At 40.3% G+C, this 27194-nt stretch overlaps 2 protein-coding genes across 2 annotated transcripts in view; one reads left to right on the top strand and one right to left on the bottom strand.

Annotated features, from left to right (window-relative positions):
- The window catches only part of SHLD2 (shieldin complex subunit 2), a 34708-nt gene extending 34068 nt beyond the window's left edge, over positions 1-640 (bottom strand). Inside the window, exon 1 of the mRNA XM_068687936.1 lies at positions 602-640. The gene's annotated coding sequence lies outside the window, so the exon portion shown is untranslated. The remainder of the gene's footprint in view (positions 1-601) is intronic.
- Positions 52-26914, top strand: GLUD1 (glutamate dehydrogenase 1). The gene is made up of 13 exons (XM_068687947.1): positions 52-520; positions 10114-10194; positions 11035-11090; positions 11974-12037; positions 13234-13328; positions 17733-17912; positions 19566-19703; positions 20288-20425; positions 20532-20612; positions 21412-21535; positions 22526-22617; positions 24901-24963; positions 25533-26914. The coding sequence occupies exons 1-13, from the start codon at positions 115-117 to the stop codon at positions 25650-25652; spliced, it is 1638 nt and encodes a 545-aa protein (XP_068544048.1). The 5' UTR covers positions 52-114; the 3' UTR covers positions 25653-26914.
- Positions 26915-27194: the final 280 nt, after the last annotated feature.

The following is a 27194-nucleotide window of genomic DNA, read 5'->3' as shown; positions in this document are numbered from 1 at the left end:
GCGGCGCCCCGGCCCCCCCCGCGCCCCCTCCCCTCCCTCCTCCCTCCCCGCGGCCGTTTAAAGGCGGCGGCGGCGGCGGCGCCCCCCGCCTCCCGGGGCAGCCCCGCCAGCGCCATGTACCGCTGCCTGGGCGAGCAGCTGGCCTCGCGCCTCGCCGCCACCGGCTCGGAGCCGGCCGGCGCCGCGGTGGGGGCGGCGTGGGGCCGCGGCCGCTGCCCGAGGCGGCGCTACTGCGAGGCGGCGTCCCCGCGGCAGGAGGACGACCCCAACTTCTTCAAGATGGTGGAGGGCTTCTTCGACCGCGGCGCCAGCATCGTGGAGGACAAGCTGGTGGAGGGGCTGCGCACCCGCGAGAGCATGGAGGAGCGGCGGCACCGCGTCCGCGGCATCCTGCGCATCATCAAGCCCTGCAACCACGTGCTCAGCGTCTCCTTCCCCATCAAGCGCGACAACGGCGAGTGGGAGGTGATCGAGGGCTACCGGGCGCAGCACAGCCAGCACCGCACCCCCTGCAAGGGAGGTGAGACGCGGACGGGGCGGGCGGGGCGCGGCGCGGCTCGGGGGCTCGGGTGCCTCCTGTCCCGCTCCCTGCGTTCCTCACCCCTCGGTAGCGGCCCCTGGTGCAGGAGCGGTCCCTGCGCCCTGACGCGGCAGCAGGCACCGCAGGGCTCTGCCCGCCCGGCCGGCCCCACGCAGCTTCCTCAGGCTGACGCGCCCCGGGCTTCGCTCCTTGGCCCTGTAAGCGTCCGTACCCGGGGTCTGAAATGAGGATGTGAAAAGTAAATAACGCGGCTCATGAAATGTAGTCTCGCACAGAAAATGCCCAGGCAGCTGGAAGTGACAGCTGGGAAAAACAGCCGCTCTCAGCAGTTTGTGCCGTGCTTCCTGTGCCACTCCCCTCCACGGGCTGAGGGAAGGAATTGCAAATGATATTTCCTTTCCACTCTATTCAGTACCGTGATCGTAAATGGATTTCACCTTCTAATGCTCTCTAGGAATCTGCTCCCTATCAGATGACAGGTCTGGCTTTGTAGTAAATTTAAATGGGACGTGAGGTACATGTGTAGATAGACTGCTTGCGACCTGCTGTAAAAAAGGTGGGGGGAACTGGAACATTTCTTAAACTGCAGAGAGAAGGGCTGCTAAAGATATTTCTGCATCCTTCTGGAATGCACCAAGAACTTAAGCTTTTGTTTAAACGACTTTTAAACTAGGATCTTAATAGATTCCCCAGGGGAAAAAAATCCTAAGCCCAGGGAAACGCAACTCAAACTCTTATCGTAGTATGAAATGGAAAAACTTGCTGAAGTAAGTGTCTTACATGCTGTGAAGTCCAGAGTATGATGCAAGTAATTCACACCAGCAAGAAACAGCAAGGGACAGAAGGTCACCTTTTAAAAGAAGGGGGTGAGTTGGCATCTGGAAGGCTTTCAGAGCAGTAGGAGGAACACAGCTCCTACGTCTCTTTAGATGCAGACTTGTGAACTTCGGCTTTGTACTGCCTGAAAAACCAAGTTTGATAAAAATAAGATTTCCCGTACCAAATGCTTTTATGGACGTGTACTAAGAGCCTTCACTTACTGCTAGGTAATTGCTAGCAAGTAGGTATGCTTTGTCATCTCTGTCACTCTTTTAAGGAGTATTGTACTTTAAACTCTCATCTCCTGTGTGTTCCTTGAGCCTTACATGTTCTATCAATTGTGATCGAATTTGGCTTCGCATCTTGAAGTGCATTTACAGAAAATGTACAGGGTATGCTTTTTATTAATAAGCTGAAGAATAAGAGGTGCTGGTTGAAAAATGTGAAATACATTCTTCTGTATGCAGCTTAGAAGATGAAAGAGCACTCTAAGATTCATGTATGGGATGCAAAAAAGCAATGGGTTGGGTTTAGTCTTTTAAAGATTGTCCTACTTCAATTGCTTCTTATTTCTAGATATGTCCATACCAAAATACTTCATAAGTGACTGTATGTTACATCTTCATACCTTTTTGTGTGAGATAATTTACAGATTTAACCATGAATTAACCAAGAATTTGTACTGTAAATCGAATAAATTTTTGATTGAAATGCTCTAAACCTGGAGACAGCTTGATTACTTGGGGAAACAAACGACATAAATATTTTAATAATTCTGCAGTTTATGCAGTGTCTTACTTTTTCTACAACGTGTCAGCTTAATCATAGCAGTTAATCTGTCTCCTGCAGTTACCGATGTCATCCTCAATTTTTTTGCCTGCTCATTCTCCCCTAGGGTAAAACCTCAATCCCTGCCTAGTAGTCCAGCCCCAATCTGGAAAGTTGATCTTTCTAAAGCAAGTTTAAAACACACAACTGCATACAAATTATACCTGCCGGTAGAAATTGAGCCATTCATTCCTTGACTACTGGTCCTTCTGTACCTTCTTTACTGCAGTCACTTTTGTTGCCTGCAAGTAGATAGAACTCAGTCAGCAGAGCAAGCGCCAGAAGAAGCATGTTTTGAAAATAAGGGTCATGAGTGGAAGACTTTGGCCTGATACAGACATGGAATGGCAGACCACATGGGCTGGGCTGGATGAAGGCAAATTCAAGATCAAGCATAAATTTTTGCATAGAAAACCTTCTGTAATTTGATGGGGAAGCTGACTTATTTCTGTATAGGTATGATGCTCTTAATGCCCCAGATCTAACATTCTGATACACAGCTAACATAAATAGGATTTTATTTCATGGCTTACTTATCCTACCCTCCTCTCCCACCAAGTGGGTACAGAAACACAATTCAATTTGTGTCAGACACAGTTGTTGCTACACAGTAGTGCATGTGAATCTTCAATGGGTCCAGAGAAATGCTTTTCAGGAAAAATGAGCGCTATGTACTGAAATGTGTTTTGTTTTTAGATTATAACTTAAATGTCTCTTTCACATCACCGAGGGAACCTGGAAATAACATTTCTTTCTGCTTCTTGTGGCACTTACCTATTTCATTTTTAGAGAAAATAATCCTTAATTCTGTTTTCAAGACTGCAAACTTTTGCAACTCAAGAAGGCGGTGGTTCTTTTTCTTTCGGTGTGCTTCTCTTCTGTGCTGTAGGTATCTTTACAGGATGGTCCTGAATACACCCACTAAAGTAGTAGATCTTGCAGCACACAAATCCAGGTTTTAAAGACTGTTTTGTGCAATTTAGCTGTTTGCAGGACAGGAAGCTAATTAGATGCCTCCTCACCCCTTTGAGAAGTTGAACATGAACAGTTTTCTTGCATGGTGAAACTCCAGTTACTTACAGTCCAAGCTGAGTATTTGAGACTGGGCTGATGCTCAGTGGTAACTGAAGTAATGCTGTGGGTCAGATTATTCTTTCCCTTGCTTGTGTGGTGACTTGCGTGCTAGTGGCCAGCACTAACAGGAAACCACAGCTGCTCTTGTTCATTGCAGTGACAGCTGCCTGAAGAACTAAAACAAACCAAACAGGGTACAGGAAATGAGATGGCTGAATACAGATGACTCTGTTGAAAAGTACCCATGCAGTTCCTATTTAAAATAATGGGTCTTTGTAAATAATTTTATTGGGTTCTGTAAAAGGTATAAAACTGGTTAAGCTGCTTTCTCATGCAGCTGCTGACAACTGTTTCCATTCATAGGTCCGTGTGAGAGACTAGATTAGTGAAAATAACCATTGTGCAAATACGAATAAGCTCATTGAGTTCCTACCTGCTCAGTAGTATGGAACTGATTCCATGTTTGCTAGGCAGCACTTACTGCAGGGCTAAAGCTATTAAATGGTTTTAAAACTTTTTAAAGCCTTCTCATGTTAACTGACTGCCCAGTAGGTCTGTTATCAATGAACGCAAATCAATCAGAATTGGCAAACAGGCTAACCTGTTGTTTACGCTCACCCAGATTGCCCTAACAGAGTTTCAACTGCTTGCTCAGTTCACAAAGACCAAAAATCATCTTTCATTCCAGAGCAGATTTAGTCTGACTTAAATTTTAATAGGGATTTTGAAAAACTTTGTCATATGTTACTTCAAAAATCATGTTTACCATTGGTATTAAAATACAGATAACATTTCATTTCCTCGGTTGAGCTGGAGGTGAATGGATCTGATTTTCTTTGTGGTTTTCAGCTGGTTAGTGGAAGGAGCTTTTTTCAGTATGACAAAACTTTACAATTTTCTGGTTTTGGCTGTTCTGCCTATCAGAATTTTTCCTTGCCCCTTGACCTAAGTACATGTTAATGAGCTTCTTACTGTACAAGGTGACATTTATTCATCTTACCCTTGCCACAGTTTTCCAGTTGCAGAGATCTATGGCTGATGCTAATCACAGTGTCCAGTCACCAAATAGCTGCAGTTGTGCACATGACCTTGTTTAAAACAGCATGCATACATGATGCTAACCTTGTTTGCAACAGAGCAGCACAGCCCCTTGTGTTGGCTTGGCTACTGTGACATAGTTTATTCCCTGTTGGGGCCCCTTTGGAGGTGGGTTTTTTACCTCTTAACTTTGTTTAAGGATTGAAAATGTAAGGTACCTTCACTTCCACAAGGCTGTTTTTATCTTGGATTGTTATGGCTTTTTTTTTATATTATTTTTTCAAGCCATGCACTAAAGTTCTGAGGGTCATGTCTTTGACTCAGGGGCTTAGAAGGTAATATATGGAAATTTATCTTAGGGGCCATATAACCGACAGAAGGGTAACCTAGACCATCAACAACCTGAAATAAACCATGGAAGCTGATCTAACTTTGAAGGAATCTGAGAGCTGAACAGAAAAAAAAAAAAGGTAATTAGCCTGTGATAACACTTTCACCATTATACCTAAAGCTTACACGAACACCTCATTTTCACAGGTTTCTGCTTTCTTATTGTAGCTTACCAAACCTTTAATACTGGATATATAAATAAAATGGAAAAAAAAAAAGGATAAGAAATGGGTAGCCTATGCTATTGCTGTCTTTTTATAGCTGCAATTCTCAACGAGTTGTATCAGTTTGGGTTTTTGCCTCTGATCCTCTTGCAGGAGGGTATGTATGCCATTCTCTTCTGGCTACGAACTGTTTCAGCCTCAGCTTTCTCATGTAATCAGCTCATACTGTTTGTGCAGTAGCCAGCTTTGTCCTTGATCTTAAATAGTTGTTTTCCCTTGCTACTGTTGGCTCCTTGTCTATTTATAGAGAGATCATACCTCTCAGCATTGGGCTTTCTGGATAAACACGTGCTGGGGGGGCGAGGAGGGAACCTCTTGCGTGATTGTCTCCCTCGTGTTCTCTGGGTCATCTGAGCAGGTGTTTTTTGCATCTGATTTGCATGCATTGCATCAGCTCCGTCTTATTAGGGAATAAACTCTCAGGCACAGCATAAAAGTTCGCCTCTTTCATGTCTGCACTGTGGTGGCTTATTGTTTTGTGGCTCCAATGGCATTTGAACTAGCCATGGCCAAACTGTTATTTCTGCCCTCTGCGCACACCCATGCACATGGTATTAATATCTGCATGGAAGCAGTGTTGCCCTATCCCTTTGTATCAGTCCTTAGCACTACATTGTGCTGAGTGCAGCTGAATGAACATCCTTGTCCTTTAGGTAGGGTTAAGGTAGTTCTGTAGGTGAGACCCTACCTCCTAGCTGTATTGTAGGTTCAGGTACTACGTGCCTCCCTGGCAGTATACAAAACTTGCCGTGTTCACATTTAAAAGTGCAAGACCTCACTAATGCCCCACAAACTGTTTCCAGTGTCCTCTGCATGAACTGGACAAACCATACATGTGTGTTTACAGATACATTTCAAATAACAGCAGCTTACTGAAGGCCCACAAGAAGCAGCAGGGTGTGAAGTGTTTTATCTGGCTTGGTACCTTAGTGGTCACTGGGTCACTGCAGGGAGAAACCTGGTTGTCAGGATGGTGGGACCTGTCCCTAGGGGAGCCTCTTTTGCGTCCCAGGTCGTAGCTGACTAACGCTGTATGTGAAGAAACAAATAGTTTTATCTCCTCCCTTGGCAGTCAGTGAATTGAATTTAGGAATGAGTAATTCTTGTTGCCGATTATTGTACGATGTTCTTATTTTCCAGCACCGAATTACTCATCTGGCTTTTGTTAGAGGTCTGCCAGGCGTTTGCTGGGTGGTGTGGGGAAGTTTCCCTCTGAGGCCCGCGAGACATGAGGGGCCGCGGCTCGCCGTGTTTTGCCTCCGTGTTGCTGTGGTAACGGTTTGGTTTTGGGGCCTGGCCTGGGCTCCTTAGCGTAGGTAGGCGCTGTTTGTCATCGCTTCACTACAGGATGGGGCCATAAGGACACTAACTTACTTCAGGCGTGTGGTATCACATGGAGGCAGCCAGCAATCACCCTCCAGCAGTCGGTGGTTCTGTGTGCTGCTTTTCTGAGGCAGCATGACAAACATACTGGCATCTGCACAACATTAAACCTAGCCAGTTTTTGTTTTTAAATCCAGAGCCCCGCTACGTGCCTGTTAATACAATGCTTAATAGAAACCAGCTGATTAGCATGGTAACTCACTGTGTGAGCACAGAACCCAAAATACAGTCATGCTGCTAATTGCTGCTTTGACGTGTATTTCAAAAATGCTGTGCCTCAAGTGCTTTGCTACCTCCTTTTGCAAAAGGGAAAACTAGTCCGTAACAGCTAAGAATCTAAGCTTAGATCATAAGCAAAATTTACTTTGAGCATAACAAGCCTTGGGCTCAGTGCAGGAGTTAACTGGGTAAAGTTTAGCTCCCAAATTGAGGTTGTAAAATGGAAGCTTTGAAAGCCATGACAGTGCAGTGTGGTAGCAAAGCCCAAACTATATACTGACCAGTAATGAACAACACTAAGATGAAAATAATTCTTCAGCTAGACTGACTGTCTTCTGCTTAGAAAAACAAACTCCAGCTTCACATGCTGTTTAACTTCGTGGGGTGTGGCAAGGAAAAAGAATTCTCAAGCAGAACAAGAATCTGTATGTTTTTCAGTGAAAAGTATTTTCCATGGCAGTGAGTCACACTGTAACTTGAGGCTTTCCTCAAACTATTTTGTCTAGCTAGCTGGCTGTAAAAGTCACAAGTTTCCAGAGACTTCACTATGTGGAACTTGCCAGGGTTTAAAAAACTATACTGCTGTGCAGCGGTGGCTTTAATTGCTTATATATTAAGAATCAAACAAAACAACGAATAAAGCAGCACTTTATCTGTGGTCCATTTTTAGAATCGGGTTATTGAATGCAGAGTAACACTGCCAAAAGAGCCATACTAATGCATGGCAATGCTCTCCTCCTGCCAAATTAGGAAGCTGTCAAACTAAATTTCACTCATGTCCAAATAGAACAGAAATTAAGTCTTTTGTCTGTGTGCATCCTCTCGCTGCTGGAATGTGCAGCATTCTCAGATGCCTGGTTCTCATCAGTCCTAGCAGTGCAGCACAAATAACTTCCCTGTCAGAGGTGGGCCTCCTGTGGAAGGATTACGGTTCCTGGAAAACAGTAACTGGCTGAGCAGTGAAAAGGAACGAACTGTTAGCACATCTTAAATGCTATCCATCCGTGCCACAGGAGGCAGGAACTTCCTGTCACCTCTCAGGGAACCTGAAATCCACACCCAGAACTGCATCTGACATTGTAATAAATGTTTTACTGGATAAACTGGATTAAAGTGCCTAGCAAAGTCAATATGACTCTGAATTGTCTCATCACCTACTTAGGATAAGCTACCCAACAAGCCATTTCAATTAAAACTGGTTAAAAGACTATGAAAGAAGGAAAGTTGCTTAAAAATGCAAAGTTGCCCAGAAAAGTATAATTTCAGCCTCAAGTCTAAAAGCTGTCCCTATTCCGGTGTGTGTATTTGGGTGACAAGGATGTGCCTCAGCTGAAAGCATTTTGATACTTCTGATAGTGTTGGGTCTTTTTCCCCAGTTCATTTGGTTTGAAAGTTTATTACAAGAAAGTTTATAGCAACCTGTGACTATAATACAAGGAGATGGAGCTGTTTTGCACGCGTCTTGTTAACCTGCTGCTTTTTCACCTTTTCATGCCCTGTCTTCCATATGAGGTGCAAACAGACTGCTCTCTCCTTTTGTATTTTGTTTCCCTGTTGATATACAGAATAACTATCCTAAACTATTTCACCCCCCCAGTGCTTTCCGTATATCCATGAACAACATTTTGTGTGCCTGCAGGAGTCGTTCTGTCATAGTTTTGGCAAAACCACTTTGTGTACACAACTTGCTGAAGTCTGAATAAATATATGGGTTGAATCAATACACAGTGACCTAGTTCAGATGGGGTTGGAGGGGCAGAGTTCATTTCTGCTCAGCATAGATGGGGCTTTGGAGCTGGCTGGCTCGAGCAAGGCCTTCAGAGGAGCCCTGCTCTGAGTGTACCTGCTCAGCCAAGAGGGACCGCTGGCCCCAGGCAGGTCGGTCAGTGCCACCAGTGGTGTTTGCTCTTGCTCAAGGCTCAACAAAAAGCTAACTGCTTCTCTGAAAGATCAGTAAGACCTGTAAAAGCATATGTTGTAACTTACTGTTGGGTTGGGCTTTAATAGGTAGCATGTAGATTTCACACAGTACTTCCTGCGAGAAGGTTCTTGAAAGCCCAGCTGTTACCACCTTTAGGCTACCTAAGTCAGAAACCAGGGAATTCGCCTTTGGAGGCCACCCTTCCCCCATGTACACACACAATTTAAATTCTGTTCCATGGAGGCATGGTCCTTTCTTTTGCTGATTGAAATCACATAAGAAAGCAGAGCTGGGCCCTCAGCTTTATTTGAGCAGCACTCAGTTCCTCTGAAACTGGGATGGTTTCCAGAGCATTCAGGACTGGCTTTCAGAGTGGCACAGTGCTTTAGTTTGGGTAATGTATGCTGGCCTTTTTTCAGTCCTGAGGGCCTGAATATGGTCTTCTCTTTACATAATAGGAAATTCGCGGTGCCGTATCCTAGCATCCAAAGGACACTCTGTGCCTGCTACAATCCACCGTGCCACTTGGCACAACCTATGGCCAAGGATTTGGGAAGTAGAGGGGGGAAATAATAAATCCATCAGGGCTCTGTTTTGTGGTTAGTGGTGCAGGAGAAGCTTGGGTAGAAGCAAGTACAGCTGTAGAGTGTGTTTTTCTTTTCTGCTGTTGCCCCATCGCTTTGGGCATGACATTGATTTTAAACTTCCTGTTTAGGTTCATGTGCGCTGTCAGTTTGGCAACAAGTATTTTCTCTTCTGCAGCTACCTCCAGCATACATGAATTTTAGCACTGAATCCAGTCTATTTATTGGGCAGCTCTAACCCAGTTTTAGAAGACATGTAAGAGTCTGGCAGGTGACAGATCTCTACCCCTGTGTAATCATTGTCTGCTGAGTGCTGAGCTGCCTTGAAGGCAGTGATCGCCCATTTTGCAACCTAGCTGCTATCAGACCACAACGATTTCAATCTGCAGCTGGACCATTTGCCAGCACATGGTTGCAGCTCTGCTGGTGACTAAGAGCGGATGAAGGTGTGGGCTGGCTTCCACATGGTATAGGGCGGGTGGCCTGCTCACACACGAGCTTCTGGGGTAGAGTTATTCCATCAAAATGTTTAAAGCAAAGTTGAATTAAAGGAGCAGCTTACAGCTCTCTGTTACGTGGCAGTGCCTAGCAGTCAGAGCCCTGAAGCAGCATATAGTTTTGTTGGACCGCAGCCAATGTGTTGCAAGGCTCATAACTTAACAGCAGCTTGCGTTACTCTAGTAAGGAGATGTTGATTTTAACATGCACAGGTAAGTTACGTCCAGGAACATGGTTCATCTTGTCTAAACAATGAATGAAGTTCAAAGCTAAAGATCGTACAGGTTGCTGATGAGTATTATAAGCCTCCTAAAAACTGCTCTGAGTTACCTATCGGCTTGTCTTCCTCTGAAGGAACATTCACTTTTGCTCCAAGGTTGGTTGCTGCTTTTAAACTACTTCATACAGAATTGCTTGAGTCTTGAATTCTTGATAAAGAATAGATATTTAAGTAGAAAAATGCGTGACTGTTCTCAAAGTCCTAAAGCAAGAAAGTTGATGAATTGCATCCTGGTCTAGAATTAACCTTCCCAATATGTAAATGCCTGTGAAGTTGTTCAGTGAATTCTTTTTTATCTCTTGTGTCTTCTGTAGGTATTCGTTATAGTTTGGATGTCAGTGTGGATGAAGTGAAAGCCTTAGCATCTCTAATGACATATAAATGTGCTGTTGTTGGTAAGTGATGGTTTTTCAAGTAAGGATACGATCTTTAATTGCTATCAGTACTGAAGTATTATACAGAAAAGCATCTTAAGGATAAAATTAAGTGTTAGACACAAATCTCTGATTGAAATATGTAGCAAGTCAGGAAACAAGAGCATAGAGACCAAAACAATCACATATATTCCTTCTTCTCTTACTGTAGACACTTGAACCTGGGTAAAGTTGCATTTTCGTTTGGAAAGTTCAAACTCTGCTAGTTACTCCCCTATAAAAGTACTGCTCCCTTAACTCAAATGTGTGACAAACTTTGATTAAGAGGGGGCTAATTTTAAGGGAGCAGATAGAGCCTGTGAAGGATTCAGACTGGAGGTGTGGAGAGAGAGGAGGGATAAATTTCCTTTACAGACATAATGAAGTACAGGCTGCTAAACTCTAGGACTGGTTAGACAGAATCTTCACATCAATTGATGGAAAACAAAATACTTTCTTGATTATAGAGCCACTTCACTTAGGACTTGTAAAACAATTTTCTGAAATAAAACAGTAAAATATATGCTGTAGAAGTTGCTGCTTCTACAGGTGCTAAGTACAAAAGCTGGAAGCGTAGCAAGTTTAAATCATAAACTTTTGCATTTCAAAGGCCATTTTCAAGCTGCCCCTGAAAGATTAATCATTTTAGTAGAAGTACCTAGATTGGGTTATAGCTTACACTGTGAAGACCTAAATGCAGCAAAAAAAGAAGCAAATTCAGTGCAAAAATCAAAGATAAAAGCTATTTACTCACACATATTATTGATGTATTCTGCCTGTATTGTTGAAAAAGTAAAATTATTTTCCTTTGCATTCTTGTAGATGTGCCATTTGGTGGGGCAAAGGCTGGTGTCAAGATCAATCCCAAGAACTACACAGTAAGCTTAATTAATCATAGACAAATATCCTGTTAACTGTAGTACTGAAGCCAGGCAGTTTAAAAAGCTCTTCTAAGGGTGTTACTGACCTATTGAAACTTCCTCCCACTTCTGCTTCTGTAGAGGTGGAATTTAGCTTGTGCATGCAATAGGCAAAAAACAAAACAAAACAAAACAATTTTAAAATGTGTTTCAAAGGTTGAATTCTTTAACTTAGTTATCTTGGAATTCAAAAGACTACAAATAATTTGGATCTTGAATATTTTTAAGTTGACATTGTTACTAAAGGCTTAACTTTAATTGTTCCAAGCAGAAAGCTAATGTTTTAGTTTATTTTTGACATAGTTTTATGCTCCATTAAACCTTTTAATGCAGTGTTCCAGTGTAAATAATAACTAACTTGGCTTATAAAAAGCTTACTGCAGAATTTCCTTCCTTCCCCAATTAAAATAGCTTGTACAGAAGGGAATACTAGATAGAATACGTACCAGATATTCTGAACTCAACACTCTGTAAGGATTTGTGCAAAGTAATTCAACTGTGTTGATTACATAACCCACAGGCTGGCTACTGCTGTCGCTGGGTATAAATCACTCACATAGGATATCAGATTTGTGTACTGGAAATGTCTGCACAGGTGGTTCTTACTGCACTGCACTCCTGACTTGTCACGGATCAGAATGTACAGAAAGAAAGTCGAACATTTCCTTGTGCTGTCTATATACCAAGGGGCTGTTAGGAAATGGCACATCGACTACATAAACACATGAATCACCCTTCCTTCTAAAAGAAAAGGGCGTCGTCTTCTACTTGGGTGTAAGTTTTAGCAAGTATTCCTAAACACTAATGATTTCTTGTAATATTTATGGCATTTTCTTTATAGGACAATGAATTGGAAAAAATCACAAGAAGGTTTACCATGGAGCTGGCAAAAAAGGGTTTCATTGGTATGTTGCTTACACACATAAGTTTTACTGCTAAAATTTGTCTGATCTATTGTACATTGGCAGCATCAACTAGATACTGTCCTTAAAAGAATTGCATTTGAGAACCGTAAATAATTTGGGTGTAATAGTTTCAGCAAGAAGCTGCAAACTGAGTCATTGCTTCTTAGTACCTCATAAAAGGAACTATATCCTAACCTTTTTCTGTGGGCTGTTGTGCTGCGAAAAGCCACAAGAGCTGAGCTTGTAGGATCCAAAAAGAATCACGTTTTTCTTAGAGACAGATTATAAAGTTGTGACCAAGTCTGTTGCAATTTTAATCTCTAATATCAAGCTGCTCACTGTAACTGTTTCCTGTAGTCTCGGTTGAGGCTTTTGGCAGGTATCTGAGGAAACAGGAAGGAAGATCCACCCCAGAGAAAGTTGCTGGCTTCACCCATGGCAACCATAGGCTGCAAGGGAAGCATAGGCAAGAACTATAGGTGCCTGTCGTAACAGAACCTGTGGCTGGTGCTATGTCCTTTTTAAAGGCCTTTTCTAAATACTTAGAAAACAAATTCGTAGAGTCAGAATTGCATTTAAGATCATGCTGATCAAGGTCCTCTGATCTCATCTAGGTTGGGTAAATGCTCTATTTAGTTATGTAGGAAAACTGAATTTGCTTTTATTGCAACAGATGTGTGCCAGTTATTTCAAAGGCTTAGTTTGTGAAGATGAAACTCTTTCTTGAACGGAGGGGTAAAATCAAGTATGTGCTACAGTGCAATGGTTAGAGAGAGCCTATCTTAAATTTTTAAACAAAAAAATTACTCAGCCAGAAACAATACAGAAATTCTAATTAAAAATATATGGCATGGTATATAGAAGTCATACCTAGATGTTGCCCTTCGTGCTGCAGCAGTGATCGTTGAAGAAGTAAAATTATGGTTTTGATGCATTGTCTTAGTCTGTCTCCCTGACAAACTGACTTTCAGTTTACTGAATGCCATGTGTGAAAAGTTGGAGGTTTTGACAGTGTTACGGTGTAACATTTAAAACTGAACTGAACCCAGAAGAAGCAATTCCTTGAATAATGAACTGAGGATTAAACACGAAAACAGTTCCCCTCTGCCAAGCCCTGCTTAGTTCCCAAGGGAATCATGTTTGAAGATAACTGTTCATGTTGGATCCCTAAAAGGTATTTTTGCTGTTGCCAACAGGTCCTGGAGTTGATGTGCCTGCTCCTGACATGAGCACAGGGGAAAGGGAGATGTCCTGGATTGCTGACACCTATGCCAGTACAATAGGACACTATGTAAGTTTTGAGCAGAGGCTTGGAAGTAGAAAAGCTTTTTCAACCTTTGCCGAAGTCCTTTTATCTATAAATTTATTACTATGCTGCTTTATCACGTAATTGTATTTGATTATGTGGATCTAAATACATTCTCAACAACTGTAACGATTGATATGAGTTTTTAGAGTACAGTTAAAGAAGAAACAACCTAGAGGTTAATCTTTTTTATATTTGCTTAAATTAAGTTTGTCCGGTCCCATACTGATAGCAACCATGCAGCAAAAGGATTGTACCTTTTTTAAAAGTCTGAGGCTAAGATTTTTTTTTCTTTTTCTACCATTTTGCCCTGTTTTTTCATTAGTACTATAATTACAGTTTTGTGTTTTCTAGATGATCATTTAATAATAGTTGGTATAATCTAAAAGTACTGACATCTCTCACTTTCAGGCTATTGAATTTCAAGTTTCATTAAATAAATGCTTTGATTTTGTGCACTCGAGACCATGGAAGTTCTCACTTACTGGTATAACACAAAAAAAAATGTTTTTGAGTCTGCGAAAATGATTTTTTAATTATAGCCCATTATTCAACCTTTGTCCTTATATTGCTTAGTAGGTTATTTGTACCTGCGTTGACTGTACCAAAACCATGACTGTTGACCAAGCAAATACATTATATACTTCTGACAGATTGAACAGAAAAAAAACGTATTTTGGATGACTTAACACTCCTGTCATGCTATCTAATCCTTCTAGCTTGTCTTTCAGACATTTTTTGCTACTTCAGCAGGTCATACTTTCCTAAGAATCTTACCGTAGTTTCATTGTAGGGTGTAAATATGCTAAGCTATTGCTTGGTTGCCTAACCCAGGTCCTTCTGAATTGTTAAGATGCTTTCTTTTCACATTCTGCAGTTACTTCCGAAAGTTTCTCAGAAGTACAGCAGAGCGTATACTCCCAGTAACAAGGCATTAGAGCCCCCAGACACGTATTTCTCTGTGGCATGCCTGTACCAGATGAGTCTGCCTCTCCTGAGAGAGCAGTCTCTTGGCAGAATATTAGTCTTGTGCTGTCAGTTGCCTTAAACGAGAGGAGGAGGGGATGGCATGCTTTATTCGAGGTCTGAAATACAATCTGAAGTATGTTGCAGGGGGTGTGTGTGTGTGAATGATTGAGGAATAGGCTGTTAGCTTGTTGATTACTCAAGTTAAATGGCACATGCACAGAGCTGTCAGGGAAATTAGTCAGCGACATCTACCTCCCTTTTGTTATTCACATATGTAAATCTTATTTAAAATTATAAGCCCGATAAAAAGCCAAAAATATAACTTCAGAAAGACATAAAGGTGCAAAGCAGCAACTTGCTCCCCAGCCACAACTTAACATTGCAACACTTGAGAAAACTACTGCCTCAAGGCACTCTAAGTTTTAATATTTAACTCCTTGCACTAAACTGCATATTTCACTGTGATTCAATAGTGTTGCTGTATTAAAAGTGACACGGAAGGCTTGCAGCACACATCGTGGTTAAATTTTTGCTGTATTTCTAAATAGGCAGTTCACATAGAGTTGTGTATTCATTTTAAATGTGGTTGAAAACTAAATGTTCATCCAGGAGAAGATGTTTAAATGGCTGAATTTCTTATACTTTCCACCTTGTCATCTCAGCTTATGTAATCCTACACATGTATATGTCACTGAAGAAAGCAACTACTGAAGATGTGGTTTGTCTTTACTGTGAAGATAAAATCACATCTCAATTATGCTACAACTTCTTTTGTTCCTAGCTTCTCCCTGCATGGCAGTGTCTTAATCTTGAACAAAACCAATTGAAAGAATTTAGATTTATTTATTTATTTTTTTTTTTCAGAAAAGTGAATTAGAATTGAAATAATAAGGAAAAATTAAATCACGGTTACTTAATTTTGTTGACTGCATGAAAGAACAGCAGCATAGTGGGACTTGTAAGCTATTGTGGAAAACGAGCAAGTGTAGAGAAGGAAGGTGAGACCTCTGGCATGGCTGCTAAACAGTGGAATAATCTGTCAGAAATAGTCTGTAGAGGAGCATATTTCAGGTAAGTATCTGGCCGAGACACAAAGAACAAAAGTGAAGGTGACTAAGGAACTACACGATATATATGGAGTAAGGAGGGAAAAGCAAGCTAAGAGGAAAAAAGAGGACTATAGAATAAAACAGAAGCTAACCATAACTGAGAGCAAAGGCGGAAGCTATGCACGAGACTACGTTCTCTTGGGTAGAAACATAACTCTTTGGTGAGAGGGAGCTATCTGAAAAATCTACAGACCCAATGAATCAGTGTGGTTGCACACAGATGTTTTTAGAGAACTTGATGTGGAAAGGAAAAGTCATATAAGAGATGAACAGATTGGGAAAGTCTGCTTGAAACCTACCATACAAAGGCTTGAAGCTGGAGAAACAAGCAGAGCATTACTGCAGCATGGAAAAGGGTTAAGAAACAAGCAGAAGTTCAGAGTGGCTGAACTTCACCAGCGGAGTTCAAAGACTAACGCAGAACTCTTTAATGATAGCCATAAGCCATTTTACCAGCTCCTTATTAAAAACCATGGTCTCTTGTCCTGAGATACACTTTTTTTTTTTTTTTAATCAACATAAAAGCAAAGTTTTCAGGACTCCAACATCAAATGTGGTTTGTGTTATGTGACTTTAAGAAAACTGGGACCTGCCCTCAGCTCATGCTCTGTTTTCTTGTCAAACCATGCAAGTCTTTAATAACTACCATGTTAACTGTTCCAGAAAATCCATCCTGAGTTACTGGGTTGCTGAATGGAATATGGCTAAAGTTTTGGATTAAATTCATCCTCGCCCCTCTTCTGTACTTCCTGTCTTACTAGTCAGTTTGACATGACATTTGAAGGGACTTTAATAAATACAGTATTGTATGTGATAGAAAGCTATATTTCTTCTAGTCTTTATCATGTGATTCTATGATTTATAAAGAATACTTTCTCCTCCGTGAATGCACAAAGGCTAAAAATGTGTGTTCAGTCCTAAGAACAGAATAAAAACATGGTAATACTCGGAACACCGCACCCAAGTTGTTCCCAGCAAACCACCACCACGGATCTTGTGTTGGATATGCCACCAGAGGGAGCATACATACAGCTTAGTCAGAGAAATGCAGCTATGTTTTGGGAATTAGGAACTGCGTGTCAAGCCTACCATTCCTTTTATTGCTTTTAAAGAGGGGCAGTTAGAGATTATGCGTACCTCACTCTTATTTTCAAACAATAAGTAGCTCTACTTTCCATTATGGCTCTGGCTGTCTCCTACCGTTCCGCCTCTACTTATTTTTGCCTGTTCCTTTCCTTCCTCTCACCAAGCATCTTGCACTCAGACCACTGGCATGCAAAGATATTTGGCACAAGTAATGGAGAGGAGGGAGCCTCCCAGTGACTACGCTGCTGGTGGAACAGAAACCCATCCGGCTGCTGGCAGACTCATTTCAGTGGATTCCCTTTCATCCCCACTCTTTCCCTTGCATCGGGTGCCAAGGCACTGTCTGACTGTGCTCCGAGGGTGTGGGAACATGGGAACTGGTGGTGACAGAAGAGCGAGGCCCGAGCAGCGTCTAGTCTGGGAGAAGTTTTTTCAAATTACTAATTTCAACTGAAAAGTTAGTCTGATTTTACATAGTCTATTTTTTCTTGGGTAGCTGTCTAGCATGCATAAAGCAGCAGTCTTGACTGTATATACTGCATTTCTGAATACAAGCAGTCAATGCATATACTGCTTTTCTGAAATAAAAGCAGTAAATGGTTATCTGACTTCTGTGTGACCCTTATGCTGTAGATTTTCCTCTGAGATCAAATATCCGTGTATTCTAACGACAGGAAGGTGTTAGGCCTGTGTTGTAGCTTCTAAAAAACTGATTTTGTTATTAAGGAACACTAAACAATGTTTATAGATGATGAAACAGCTTTAGCTGTGACCAGCCAAAGGGTATGTCTGAGCCCTTTGAAAGACTGAAATGTCAAGAGTAATGATGGAAAGTATATGGCTAGAATAGGAGCAAATATTGAGAAACACATCCCTCAGAGCTCTTTGATTTACCAAAGGTCTGCTCTGTGCTAACTGTGCAGTGAAGATGTCACCATAATTAGCTGCAGATTCAAGTTAACAAACACTTTAATACGACAGAAAAGTTGCAGCACATACCCAGCGTTGCATTAGGTAGCTTTTCTGACATCTGCAAGAGTACTTCTGAGATGCTGGCCATACAAGCTCAGGAAGGAAACTGCCTTTACAAACTAAATGTATGTGAACTGTATCATGTACCAACTCCCACAATACCTGTTGTCCTGTCCCTGAAGCATACAAAATTTCCTGTTCCAGCTGTTCTTTGATGACTCCCATAACTCACAAGTCCTTCCCTGTTTTACAGGATATTAACGCACATGCATGTGTAACTGGCAAACCCATCAGCCAGGGTGGGATCCACGGGCGTATATCTGCAACCGGTCGTGGTCTCTTCCACGGGATTGAAAATTTCATCAATGAGGCATCGTATATGAGTATATTAGGAATGACTCCGGGATTTGGGGATAAAACATTTGCTGTTCAGGTAACTTTTTTTCCTTCAACTGCGTGGAAAAAGTGGTAAAGAAAGTTCCAGGAGAGCTACTTTGAAAAAGGGCTGTAGCAATAAACTCTGTTAGGGTTTTATGACTTCCAAGTTAACCTTTACTCCTTAAGTTTAGAAATGCTTTTCAAGCAACATAGGTGCCCTTTATTTTGGACTGTTTTATAGAAACTGAACTTTCAATTGCACTCTATGGGTACAATGCCAAATCTCCAGGCGTTATAAACACAGACTGCAAAGAGCAAAGTGAAATATGGAACAGGGGTTCCATAAACTAAGGCATTGCACACTTTTCAGTGAGGTATGACACTGATTCTGCCTACTCAGAAGTTTTTACACCCTTCTTGAAATAAAAAAATTAGGAAGAGAATGATGTTCTTGTTCCACTAAGGAATAAGTAGTTGGAAAAGCAGAAGCCAACACCTCATCCTAAAATTGTAGGGTTGAATGTACCTCCTGGTGTTGATGTCCATAAAACTTCCCAAGTCTCTAATCTATGTAGTTGAATTTTTAAAGGATTTGGTATGCAGTAACACATGTAATTCTTAAAATTTCAAAGAAATAACTCATTCTATTCACCAGCTCAGAAAAGAAAGTTAAATTGAGGATTTAAGGGATTGCTTTGAGTTGTCTTTAGTACCAACGCAGTGGTTCTTAGAAATACAGTAATTGTAACCTCCAAGTTGTCCTCTAGTTAACCAGTGGACTCGGACAAACATCTCTGCCCTGCACTGACGCAGCAGGACGCGCTCTCCCTGCACTTAAGCATGCTCACGCTTGGCAGAGGGCTGACTGACAGGCACTTAAACATAACTCAGACTGAAACCTTGGCCAAAAAAATAACTGAAAATTCATCTGGGAAAACGAGGACACAGCATTACAACCAGACCTAGTGCGTGATGAACCGCATCAAAGTTTTCTTCTAATGTATATATAAAAATCATAAACATAATTGAAGTATGTTTTACTGGAATTTCATATTTAACTTTTTACCAGTGTGGAATCTTTCTACAGATTTTTGCATGGATTGTGTGACCTTTTGGTCTTTGGCTTTTGCTTCCAGAAGGTCGAATAAGGGCTTAGAACTAGTGGGTTTGTTTGTTTTTTTTACTGGGAGGGATGCAGGAAATGCTAATGAAATACAAGGTTATCTAAATTTAGTTTTGAATTGGACAGTTTCAGAAATTTATAAGAAATAACACGCCTTCCTACTAGTTCATATGTTTTAACGTGACAACTTGCATTGTTTTATATTTGTTAGCTTGCATATGTTAGTCAAAACTCAGAGTCATTATAGAAAAATCCATGAATCCCTTTAAGACCATAGCAGTTACAGAATACGTATTGGTAATGTTCCTCTGTGGATAAACATCCTTTTTTATTTTCATAGTAATGTTGGCACTTGTCTTTCCAGTACAAAAAACTTAGCAAAACTGTGTTGCCAGCTACGACGCATAATTTCTACAATACTGTTCAGGCCAGTAACACATGTAGATGTTTTCCATCTTTCCCATACGCATCATTTAATGCTAGGACATACCAACAGAGAGCTATTTAAAGCTATATAAGCCCTAGCAACAATCATCATTTTAGCTGAAAGGTTAACTACTTTTCCCTTTCTCTTTTCACATGCAGGGATTTGGTAACGTGGGCTTGCATTCTATGAGATACTTGCATCGGTTTGGAGCAAAATGTGTTGCTGTTGGAGAATTTAATGGTTCCATCTGGAATCCTGATGGGATTGACCCAAAGGAACTAGAAGATTACAAATTGGTAAGAATTGTACCTAGTGATTAGCAGACATGGTTTCATTTTTTGCCAGCTCTGCAAGCACACAGCGTGACTACAGACAGGTTCTGTATGTAATAGTTAAATCATGCTGCAGTTAGTACTTTATAAAATGGTACAGGAACATTGATTCTTCTGACTTTCTCCTCATCCCCAATATGAATGTAGGTGATTAATGCTAAGTGATTTTATGGCTTTAGCTGTCTGTTTGGTTTATAATGTACATTTTTTACCCTTTGACCCGACTCTCAAAGAAATGGCAAGGGATTGCATGCATGTGGGTTAATTATTTTGGTTTCAGAACTGGAGTTCGTGATTATTTTGCCTTTCTTATGACTAAACATGGAGGCATGTCTCAGGAAAACAGGGCAGGGAGGTTTCTGAAAGATTGCTGTCTTGAGAATCAGGCACATGGACACTTAGAAGTGCACTCTTTCTGCTTCTGTCAGATGTTTCTGTACGGATGCTTCTCCTTTCTCTCTCTTTTTCTTGTTTGAAAAGTTGGAAGAAGGAATTGGGAGTGAAATGAGTACACACTAAAATCCCTCTGTTTTGCTTCCTTCCAACAGCAACATGGGACAATCATGGGCTTCCCTAAAGCACAGATACTTGAGGGCAGTATTCTGGAAACAGACTGTGACATTCTCATCCCTGCTGCCAGTGAAAAGCAGTTGACTAAGGCCAATGCTCACAAGGTCAAAGCAAAAGTAAGTTGGAGAGCTCAAATACAAATAAGAAGTAGAAAAGGCCAGTTTAAATACTGGCATTCAATGATTAGTATGAACAGAAACATATTTCTCTTCTTTTTTTCAGATTATTGCTGAGGGTGCCAATGGGCCTACGACTCCTGAAGCTGACAAAATCTTCTTGGAGAGGAATATCATGGTTATTCCTGTAAGATTCTATTATGACCTTTGATTTTCATTACAGGGTAGTATTTCTGTAAACTACAGCAAGACATCGTTTATTGAAAATTTTTATTCATTGGAAATGGGTATTAGTGTTGCTCAAGATTGGTAGTAATTACTCAGAGATCCCAACTGCAACTGTAAATGCCCAAAGATATAGCTAGTACACAAAGGCTACATATTTGGAAGAGAGCAAATTCAGTTACTTCTCAAATCTGTAGTTTTGCCTGTTGAACTATTAACTGATATTTGGTCAACTAAACAGCCTACTAAACTAAGAACGAAGGCAGAGCAAATATACTGGGCAGTTTGTAGACCTCAGGGTCTACAAGCGGTGCTCTGACAGAATTGTTTATTGCAGATCGTATAGAGTAAGCGTTTGCACATAGAGATTATTTTGAAGATCTAAAGGTGTAACAATATCCTTTACCCAGAGAAAGGATGTCCTGATCCAGAGAGAAGAGCTAGAAAGAGTAGCTGATCTTCTAACTCATTGACATAGACCAAGAATGCCCTTATTTTCTTTATTAGAAATTTGTGCTAAAATAAAATAGTCAAGCACACCTGAACTTTAGATCTTCTAAAGTCAAGTTCTCTTTTAAATCAGTAGAAGTAATCGGTAGACGCCAGAAGAAGATAAATATTATATCATATATAGGAATGCTATCTGGATTGTCTTCTGTATTGTGGTTTAAATTTGTAGATAATACTGCTTTCTTTTCCGTAATACAACAGTGTTGTCTATCACATGGTAACACTTCAAGACACATACTATTTCTTTGCAGGATCTTTACCTGAATGCAGGTGGGGTAACAGTATCCTATTTTGAGTGGCTGAAAAACTTGAACCATGTCAGCTATGGTCGCCTGACTTTTAAATATGAAAGGGATTCAAACTACCACTTGCTCAGTAAGTGCTACCCTTCTGCTTTTACTCCCTAATTGATAGATTGAACTAGTAAACACCAAATGTGGGAGAAATGAGTATAGAGCCTATTTTAAATTCACCTTAGTTTCCCCTAAGTCTATTATTGCTGCATGCTGAAGGGAAGAAAAGATTTGATAGGGTAACTGAATTACAACTCAAATGAGGATAAATGCTTACTTCAGTTATCTTGTAATTCATGAAGTGATGGCTTTGCTCAGTTTTGTGAAAGTACTGAAGTCACTTTATGAACTTAGGTCTATTATTTATTACTTAACAAATGTCTTTCACCTGTACACGTGGTATTTGAAGAATATTCAAAGTTTGAGTAAGTTGACATCTGAGTATTTTTAAATACAGCCTTTACTTGTAAGTGACACCCATGAAGGTGTTTCTGAAGTGGTTGAGGATTCTGGTAATTCCAGCTGAAGTCCCTTTCTTACCGTTAACGTTCTTTTCTGAAATACTCTGTTGGTTTATGAGACCTTATTAGTTATATTTCAATAATTAAGATGAAACAATTGATTAAAAATATTAGAGCATTTCTGACGTCCTAAGGAAAAAAAAATGCTAAAACTACACTTCTTTTTACTGATAGGGGATAATTGATTGCTTCAAACTCAAGAAATATTTGGTCTAAGGCTACTGGTCAAGTTACAAATGTTGATATTGATTGCTTTTGTCAGCTTTATGAATTTAGTGAGGTGGGAGAAGTAAAGCCCAGTTGCTTGCCTCATGAAATAGTCCTATAAGAATTTTACTACTAATACTGGAGGAATTCCCCTCTATATAAAAATTGGAATCAACATCTTCCCTGTTTCACAGGAAACAAAATCAAGATGACCCTTCTGTCACCCTAGCCACTACAATCTGCATTTCATGCCAGGGAATGCTAGTAATCTTGGGGACAGCTAATTTTGTTAGCAGGTGACCTTTTCTTGTCCATTACATTTCCTCTGCTTTCTTCCTTTCTAGTGTCTGTCCAGGAAAGCTTGGAGAGAAAATTTGGGAAACATGGTGGAACTATACCAGTTGTGCCTACAGCAGAATTTCAGGATAGGATATCAGTAAGTAGATGCTGTGGGTGTGCCTTTTGTTTTTATAGTTATAATACCAGGATACAGCTACCTAACAGTAATGAAAATTTCACCTTTCTAGCTATCACAGAGGCTTTTGCCCCAAGGCATTAGTGCATAGTTAGCTAGATGGCCAAACAATTAAAGGAAGCAAGTGATCTGAACTAAGGAATACAGGACGTAAGCTATTTCGATTTTCTTTTTCGTAAGCCCTTGCAGTGTATCTCCACTATTGTTGAAAAGCTGCAATTTTAGTACAGACCCATTTTGTATTTGTAACTGCTTTGTAGTGTCAGATTGGTATTTAAAATGCTGTCCTAGTTTTGGCTGCAATATAGTTAATTTTCTTCTTGGTAGCTAGGTGCTGAGGCATGGTGCTGTGTTTTAGATTTAAGATAAGTATAATACTGATAACACCATGGGTTTGTAGTTGTTACTGAGCAATGCTTACACCAATCTCCTATTATAAAAGTATCAAATATAGCCTCTTTTTGTGCAGTAACACTAGAAATTTGGATGTTTTTGATGTTTTTTAATGTCTTTGATGCCTGGCTATCAAAGATTATCAAGCTTTTGTAGTGGGAAATTCTGCTTCAAACACTACCAGAATTTGTTTCAGAAATCTTATTGGTAGAGGTTGCCTGGATATCCAAACAGCTTTCAATAAGATCCCATACCGCACACAGCTTCATATGCTGTTTCTGTAACTCCGAAGTAATACAGAAAAGAGCTGATTGAAAATTGTAGAGTGTTCCTCTAAGACTTGGATTAATGGGCAAAAAAATAAAAGCCAAGGTGAAATTCAGTGTTATCTAATGGGTAATAGCATACAGTGGGAAATTTTTTATACAAAATGATAGGTTGTAAGCTCATTTGTATGCGTTTGCATTCAGAAGGAAGATCTGCAGGTTTAGAAATCCATAGCAATCAAAAAGCAAATCCAGTGTTAGGGACTGTTCTGAAAGGAAAAGAATAAGACTTACTGTGATGATGCCACAATATAAATCCAGAGCACGTCTGCCTTCTCAATCATGCATGCATGTTTGTTCTCTATCTTAAAACACTCTAATGGGGAAAGAGGTCAGAAAAACATAATCAAAGATACAAAAGCGCCTCATACATGGAACAACAATCTAACCTAGGCCCTATTAGCCTGAAATAGTCCCGGGATGGAGATTAATCTGTAAAATGAAAGGTGTAAAAATGGATGGATAAAAATAGCCATCACTGGAAAGGAAGAGCGAACAAAAATAAGGTGCTGTTAAACAACACCAGTGGAGGGAGATTCAGGATGAAGAAAAGGGACGATTCTTAGCACAACAGGCAGTTTAGTTGTGGAATACCTTGCTGAGGGGTGTACAGGCCAGTTTGTTTTTCGGGGGGTGTTTTTTGTTTGTTTGTTTTTGTTTTTTAAACACAAGTTCAGTAGATAAGACAAATAACTAGGGAAAAAAAAATCAGTAAATGACAGAAATCAGGGGAAGCACATGTAAACTTGGTCTGCTGTCAGATGATAGAACTAGATCTTTAGCCTGATCCAGTAGGGTGCTAGCATTTTCAAAAACATTAGAGTGAATGAGTAGCATGGTAAATAGGTTCAGTGGCTTAAAGTGATTGCTGTGATCTCTTCAAGAGAAGCCCAAGAAACCAGTATAGGAATTTGTTCACCTAGACCAAATTGGTATTTGAAGGAAAGCATGTACTTCATGAATCCAAGTCCCCCATCCTTAGTAAGTGACAACAGTCAGGATGATGGACCATGGAAGATGATGCTCAGTCATCCCAATTCAGGCTATCTTCAATTATTTATTGTTCAGTGTATTTAAATTCTAATGGGAACCAAGTGGTTCTGGAGTTGCACAGGGCTGACACTGCATATATGAATTGAGGATCCACACCCTTCCTAAAACCTGTCTTCAGAATAATTACAAATAACTTCTACAGGTTATTGACTTCTGAGAGCTTTTTTTGTTTAACATTTACCGTGTGTTTGGAAGGCTGAAAGCAGTAGTTACAACATCCCTAGAAATGCTAGCATCACGCGTCTAGAAGCTAGACTTCAGTGATTTACATCTAAGGTTTTAGGATTGAATTGACTGTAATTAGCACTTAAGTAACACAGAGTAGGCAATTCAGTTTGTCTTACACTAGTCATTAGAAGAAAATGAGAGCAAGCTTCAAGTAATTATGGGACTCCTATCCATTGTTTCAATATATGACTAATACCTTTCTATTCGTTAGATTAAATCCTAATTTCATTCTGTGTTGTTGCAGGGTGCATCTGAGAAGGACATTGTCCACTCTGGGCTGGCTTATACAATGGAGCGTTCTGCTCGGGTAAGTGTTGCTTTAATAACCATACTTACAGGAAGAACTTAACGTGGCTTAGCGACATACACACAGTTGGTGGTAGTGGATGTCACTGATTCTGAAATACTTGTTCTGTGCAAGGGTGGCCAAGTTTCAGTAGGCACAGAAGACAGACTAACATATATCAGGAGGTATTTTCTGGAAGAAGCTATAGTGACTGGAAACATATTAATTGTCTTCTTGTACCTGAGAAATACTTTAGAGTGCTTTACTTTGCCATCGGCAGTTTTAGATTTCTCTCTTTATGCAGTACTTTTAATTAGTTTTTGCTCCACTATGTGAAACTTGGTTGCTTCCTGTGTCTGAGTACACATGGATCCAAGACCTGATAAAAAGCAACAGAAATCTGCAAAAGATTTGGTTCCCTTTTAGATCTCAGAGATTAACTGAGAGATTCTAGACATGATCCTTAAAGAATCTGAGCCCTGATACCAGTATAGGAGTTCTTCAAATCCTACTTCTATCCTATGAGCAGAATCTCGCACAGTTCCTATAGAGAAACTTGCAACAATCTTATGTAAGTTTTCCTGTTTCAGCAAATCATGCGGACTGCCATGAAGTACAACTTGGGTCTGGACCTGAGAACAGCTGCCTATGTCAATGCAATTGAGAAAGTCTTCAAAGTCTACAATGAGGCTGGCCTGACCTTTACATAAGCAGGCTGTCACTGCTTCTTGTTGTATCCCATCCCTCTTGCCGTAAATGTACCCTCTTCTTGGAAAAGCTTATCACAAGTTTACATGTAACCACAAAAATTTATTTTCTTCTGACATTATAGTGGATTCTATTCTCAATTAGTTTCAGTCCAAACTAGTCTTTTTTTTTTTTTTTTTTTTTTTACAATAAAAACCCATGGATTAGAAACTTGTATACAGGCACGTATCTGAAGATAACAGTTCATCTGCACTTGTGGGGGCCATTCTGGGTATTTCACCTGCAAAGCAAAATGGTACATTTTGTGTGTGAACGAGTGGTCTTGCCACCTGAGCCACTTCTCAAACTTCAGATCAGATACTGTACTAGATGAGCACTAAGCTCATTATTACTTCTTGCACTTTTGTTTAATGATGTAATTTTGGCTTTGGCACTTTCAATAAGGCCTTGTATGATCAATGCTATTGCATTGTCAGAGAAAGAATGGGCCTCTAGCAGGGATTAACTTTGATAGGAGTCTAATTTTTATTTGTAGTAAAGCTTCAGGCCTGGTTCTCTTTAAGCAATGTTTTTTCTTTACTGTGCTGCTGTTATAGGACTGCATTTTATTGCTTGTTCAAGTTAGCTTGACCATCACCATGAAGTATATGTGGAGTCGACAAACTAATATTTTTATAAGCTGAAACTATCAAGCAACTCTAGTTACATTTTTAAAATCAAGCTTCTATGTAATTATTCTGACTACAGGTTTTCTTTTTTTTTTTTAAAGGGATAGTTTGAATTTTGGTAAGCAATCATACCTAGGTTTTTAGCATTCTTTTTCAGTCTTTTCCTTTCAGAGGCTTTTTGAAAATTAGATGCTGCCTCAGTGAACAACTACAGTGAAATTGAACCCAGAAGTTATTGGCCAAACTACAGAGGAGCTAAAATGCTGCTATAAGCTTGATCCACTGTCTTAACACATAGCCTTTTTTCTTTTGGGTCATCAGAAGATCTCAAAAGTTTTGTTTTGACCATACCTGAATATGACAAAATGGACCTCAACACAATATTGTATCAAGCACAGTTCTTAAAGTTCAAGGCTTTTGTCCAGTGGAGTCCCCTTGAAGTGCCAGATGTTATTTATGTAATGAATGTTTTTTTTAAGAAAGACAACTAGTCCCTCCCAGAAACTCATGCTTTTTTCTATCTACTTTGTAACTGCATGACATAACATGGAGAGAAGAGCAGTTATTAAAAAAAAAAGTTGACCTTTCCAAACCTACTATGTTGGTGTATTACTGTCTTCTATTTCATGAAATAGCCTTCAGGTTTTTTCAAACTGAATTGTCACAACACATTTGTATATTCCCTACCTGGCTACTGGTAATAGACTGTCTTTTAGTTATTGAAAGGGGCTCACTAATATAGATCTCTATATAGCAATCTTCCAGTCTAACAAAACTTGCCAAACTAAAGATTGCAGGCATTAAATGTCCCTAAAGTAGTTTAACCTGCTCTACATGACATTAGTCCAAGAACTAGCTCTAGGGACTATATGGATA

This window comes from Anas acuta, chromosome 7, assembly GCF_963932015.1.
Source record: "Anas acuta chromosome 7, bAnaAcu1.1, whole genome shotgun sequence".
Classification (NCBI taxonomy): domain Eukaryota; kingdom Metazoa; phylum Chordata; class Aves; order Anseriformes; family Anatidae; genus Anas; species Anas acuta.
Note: the sequence above shows the minus strand (reverse complement) of the source record. Positions and strands in the feature narration are given on the sequence as shown.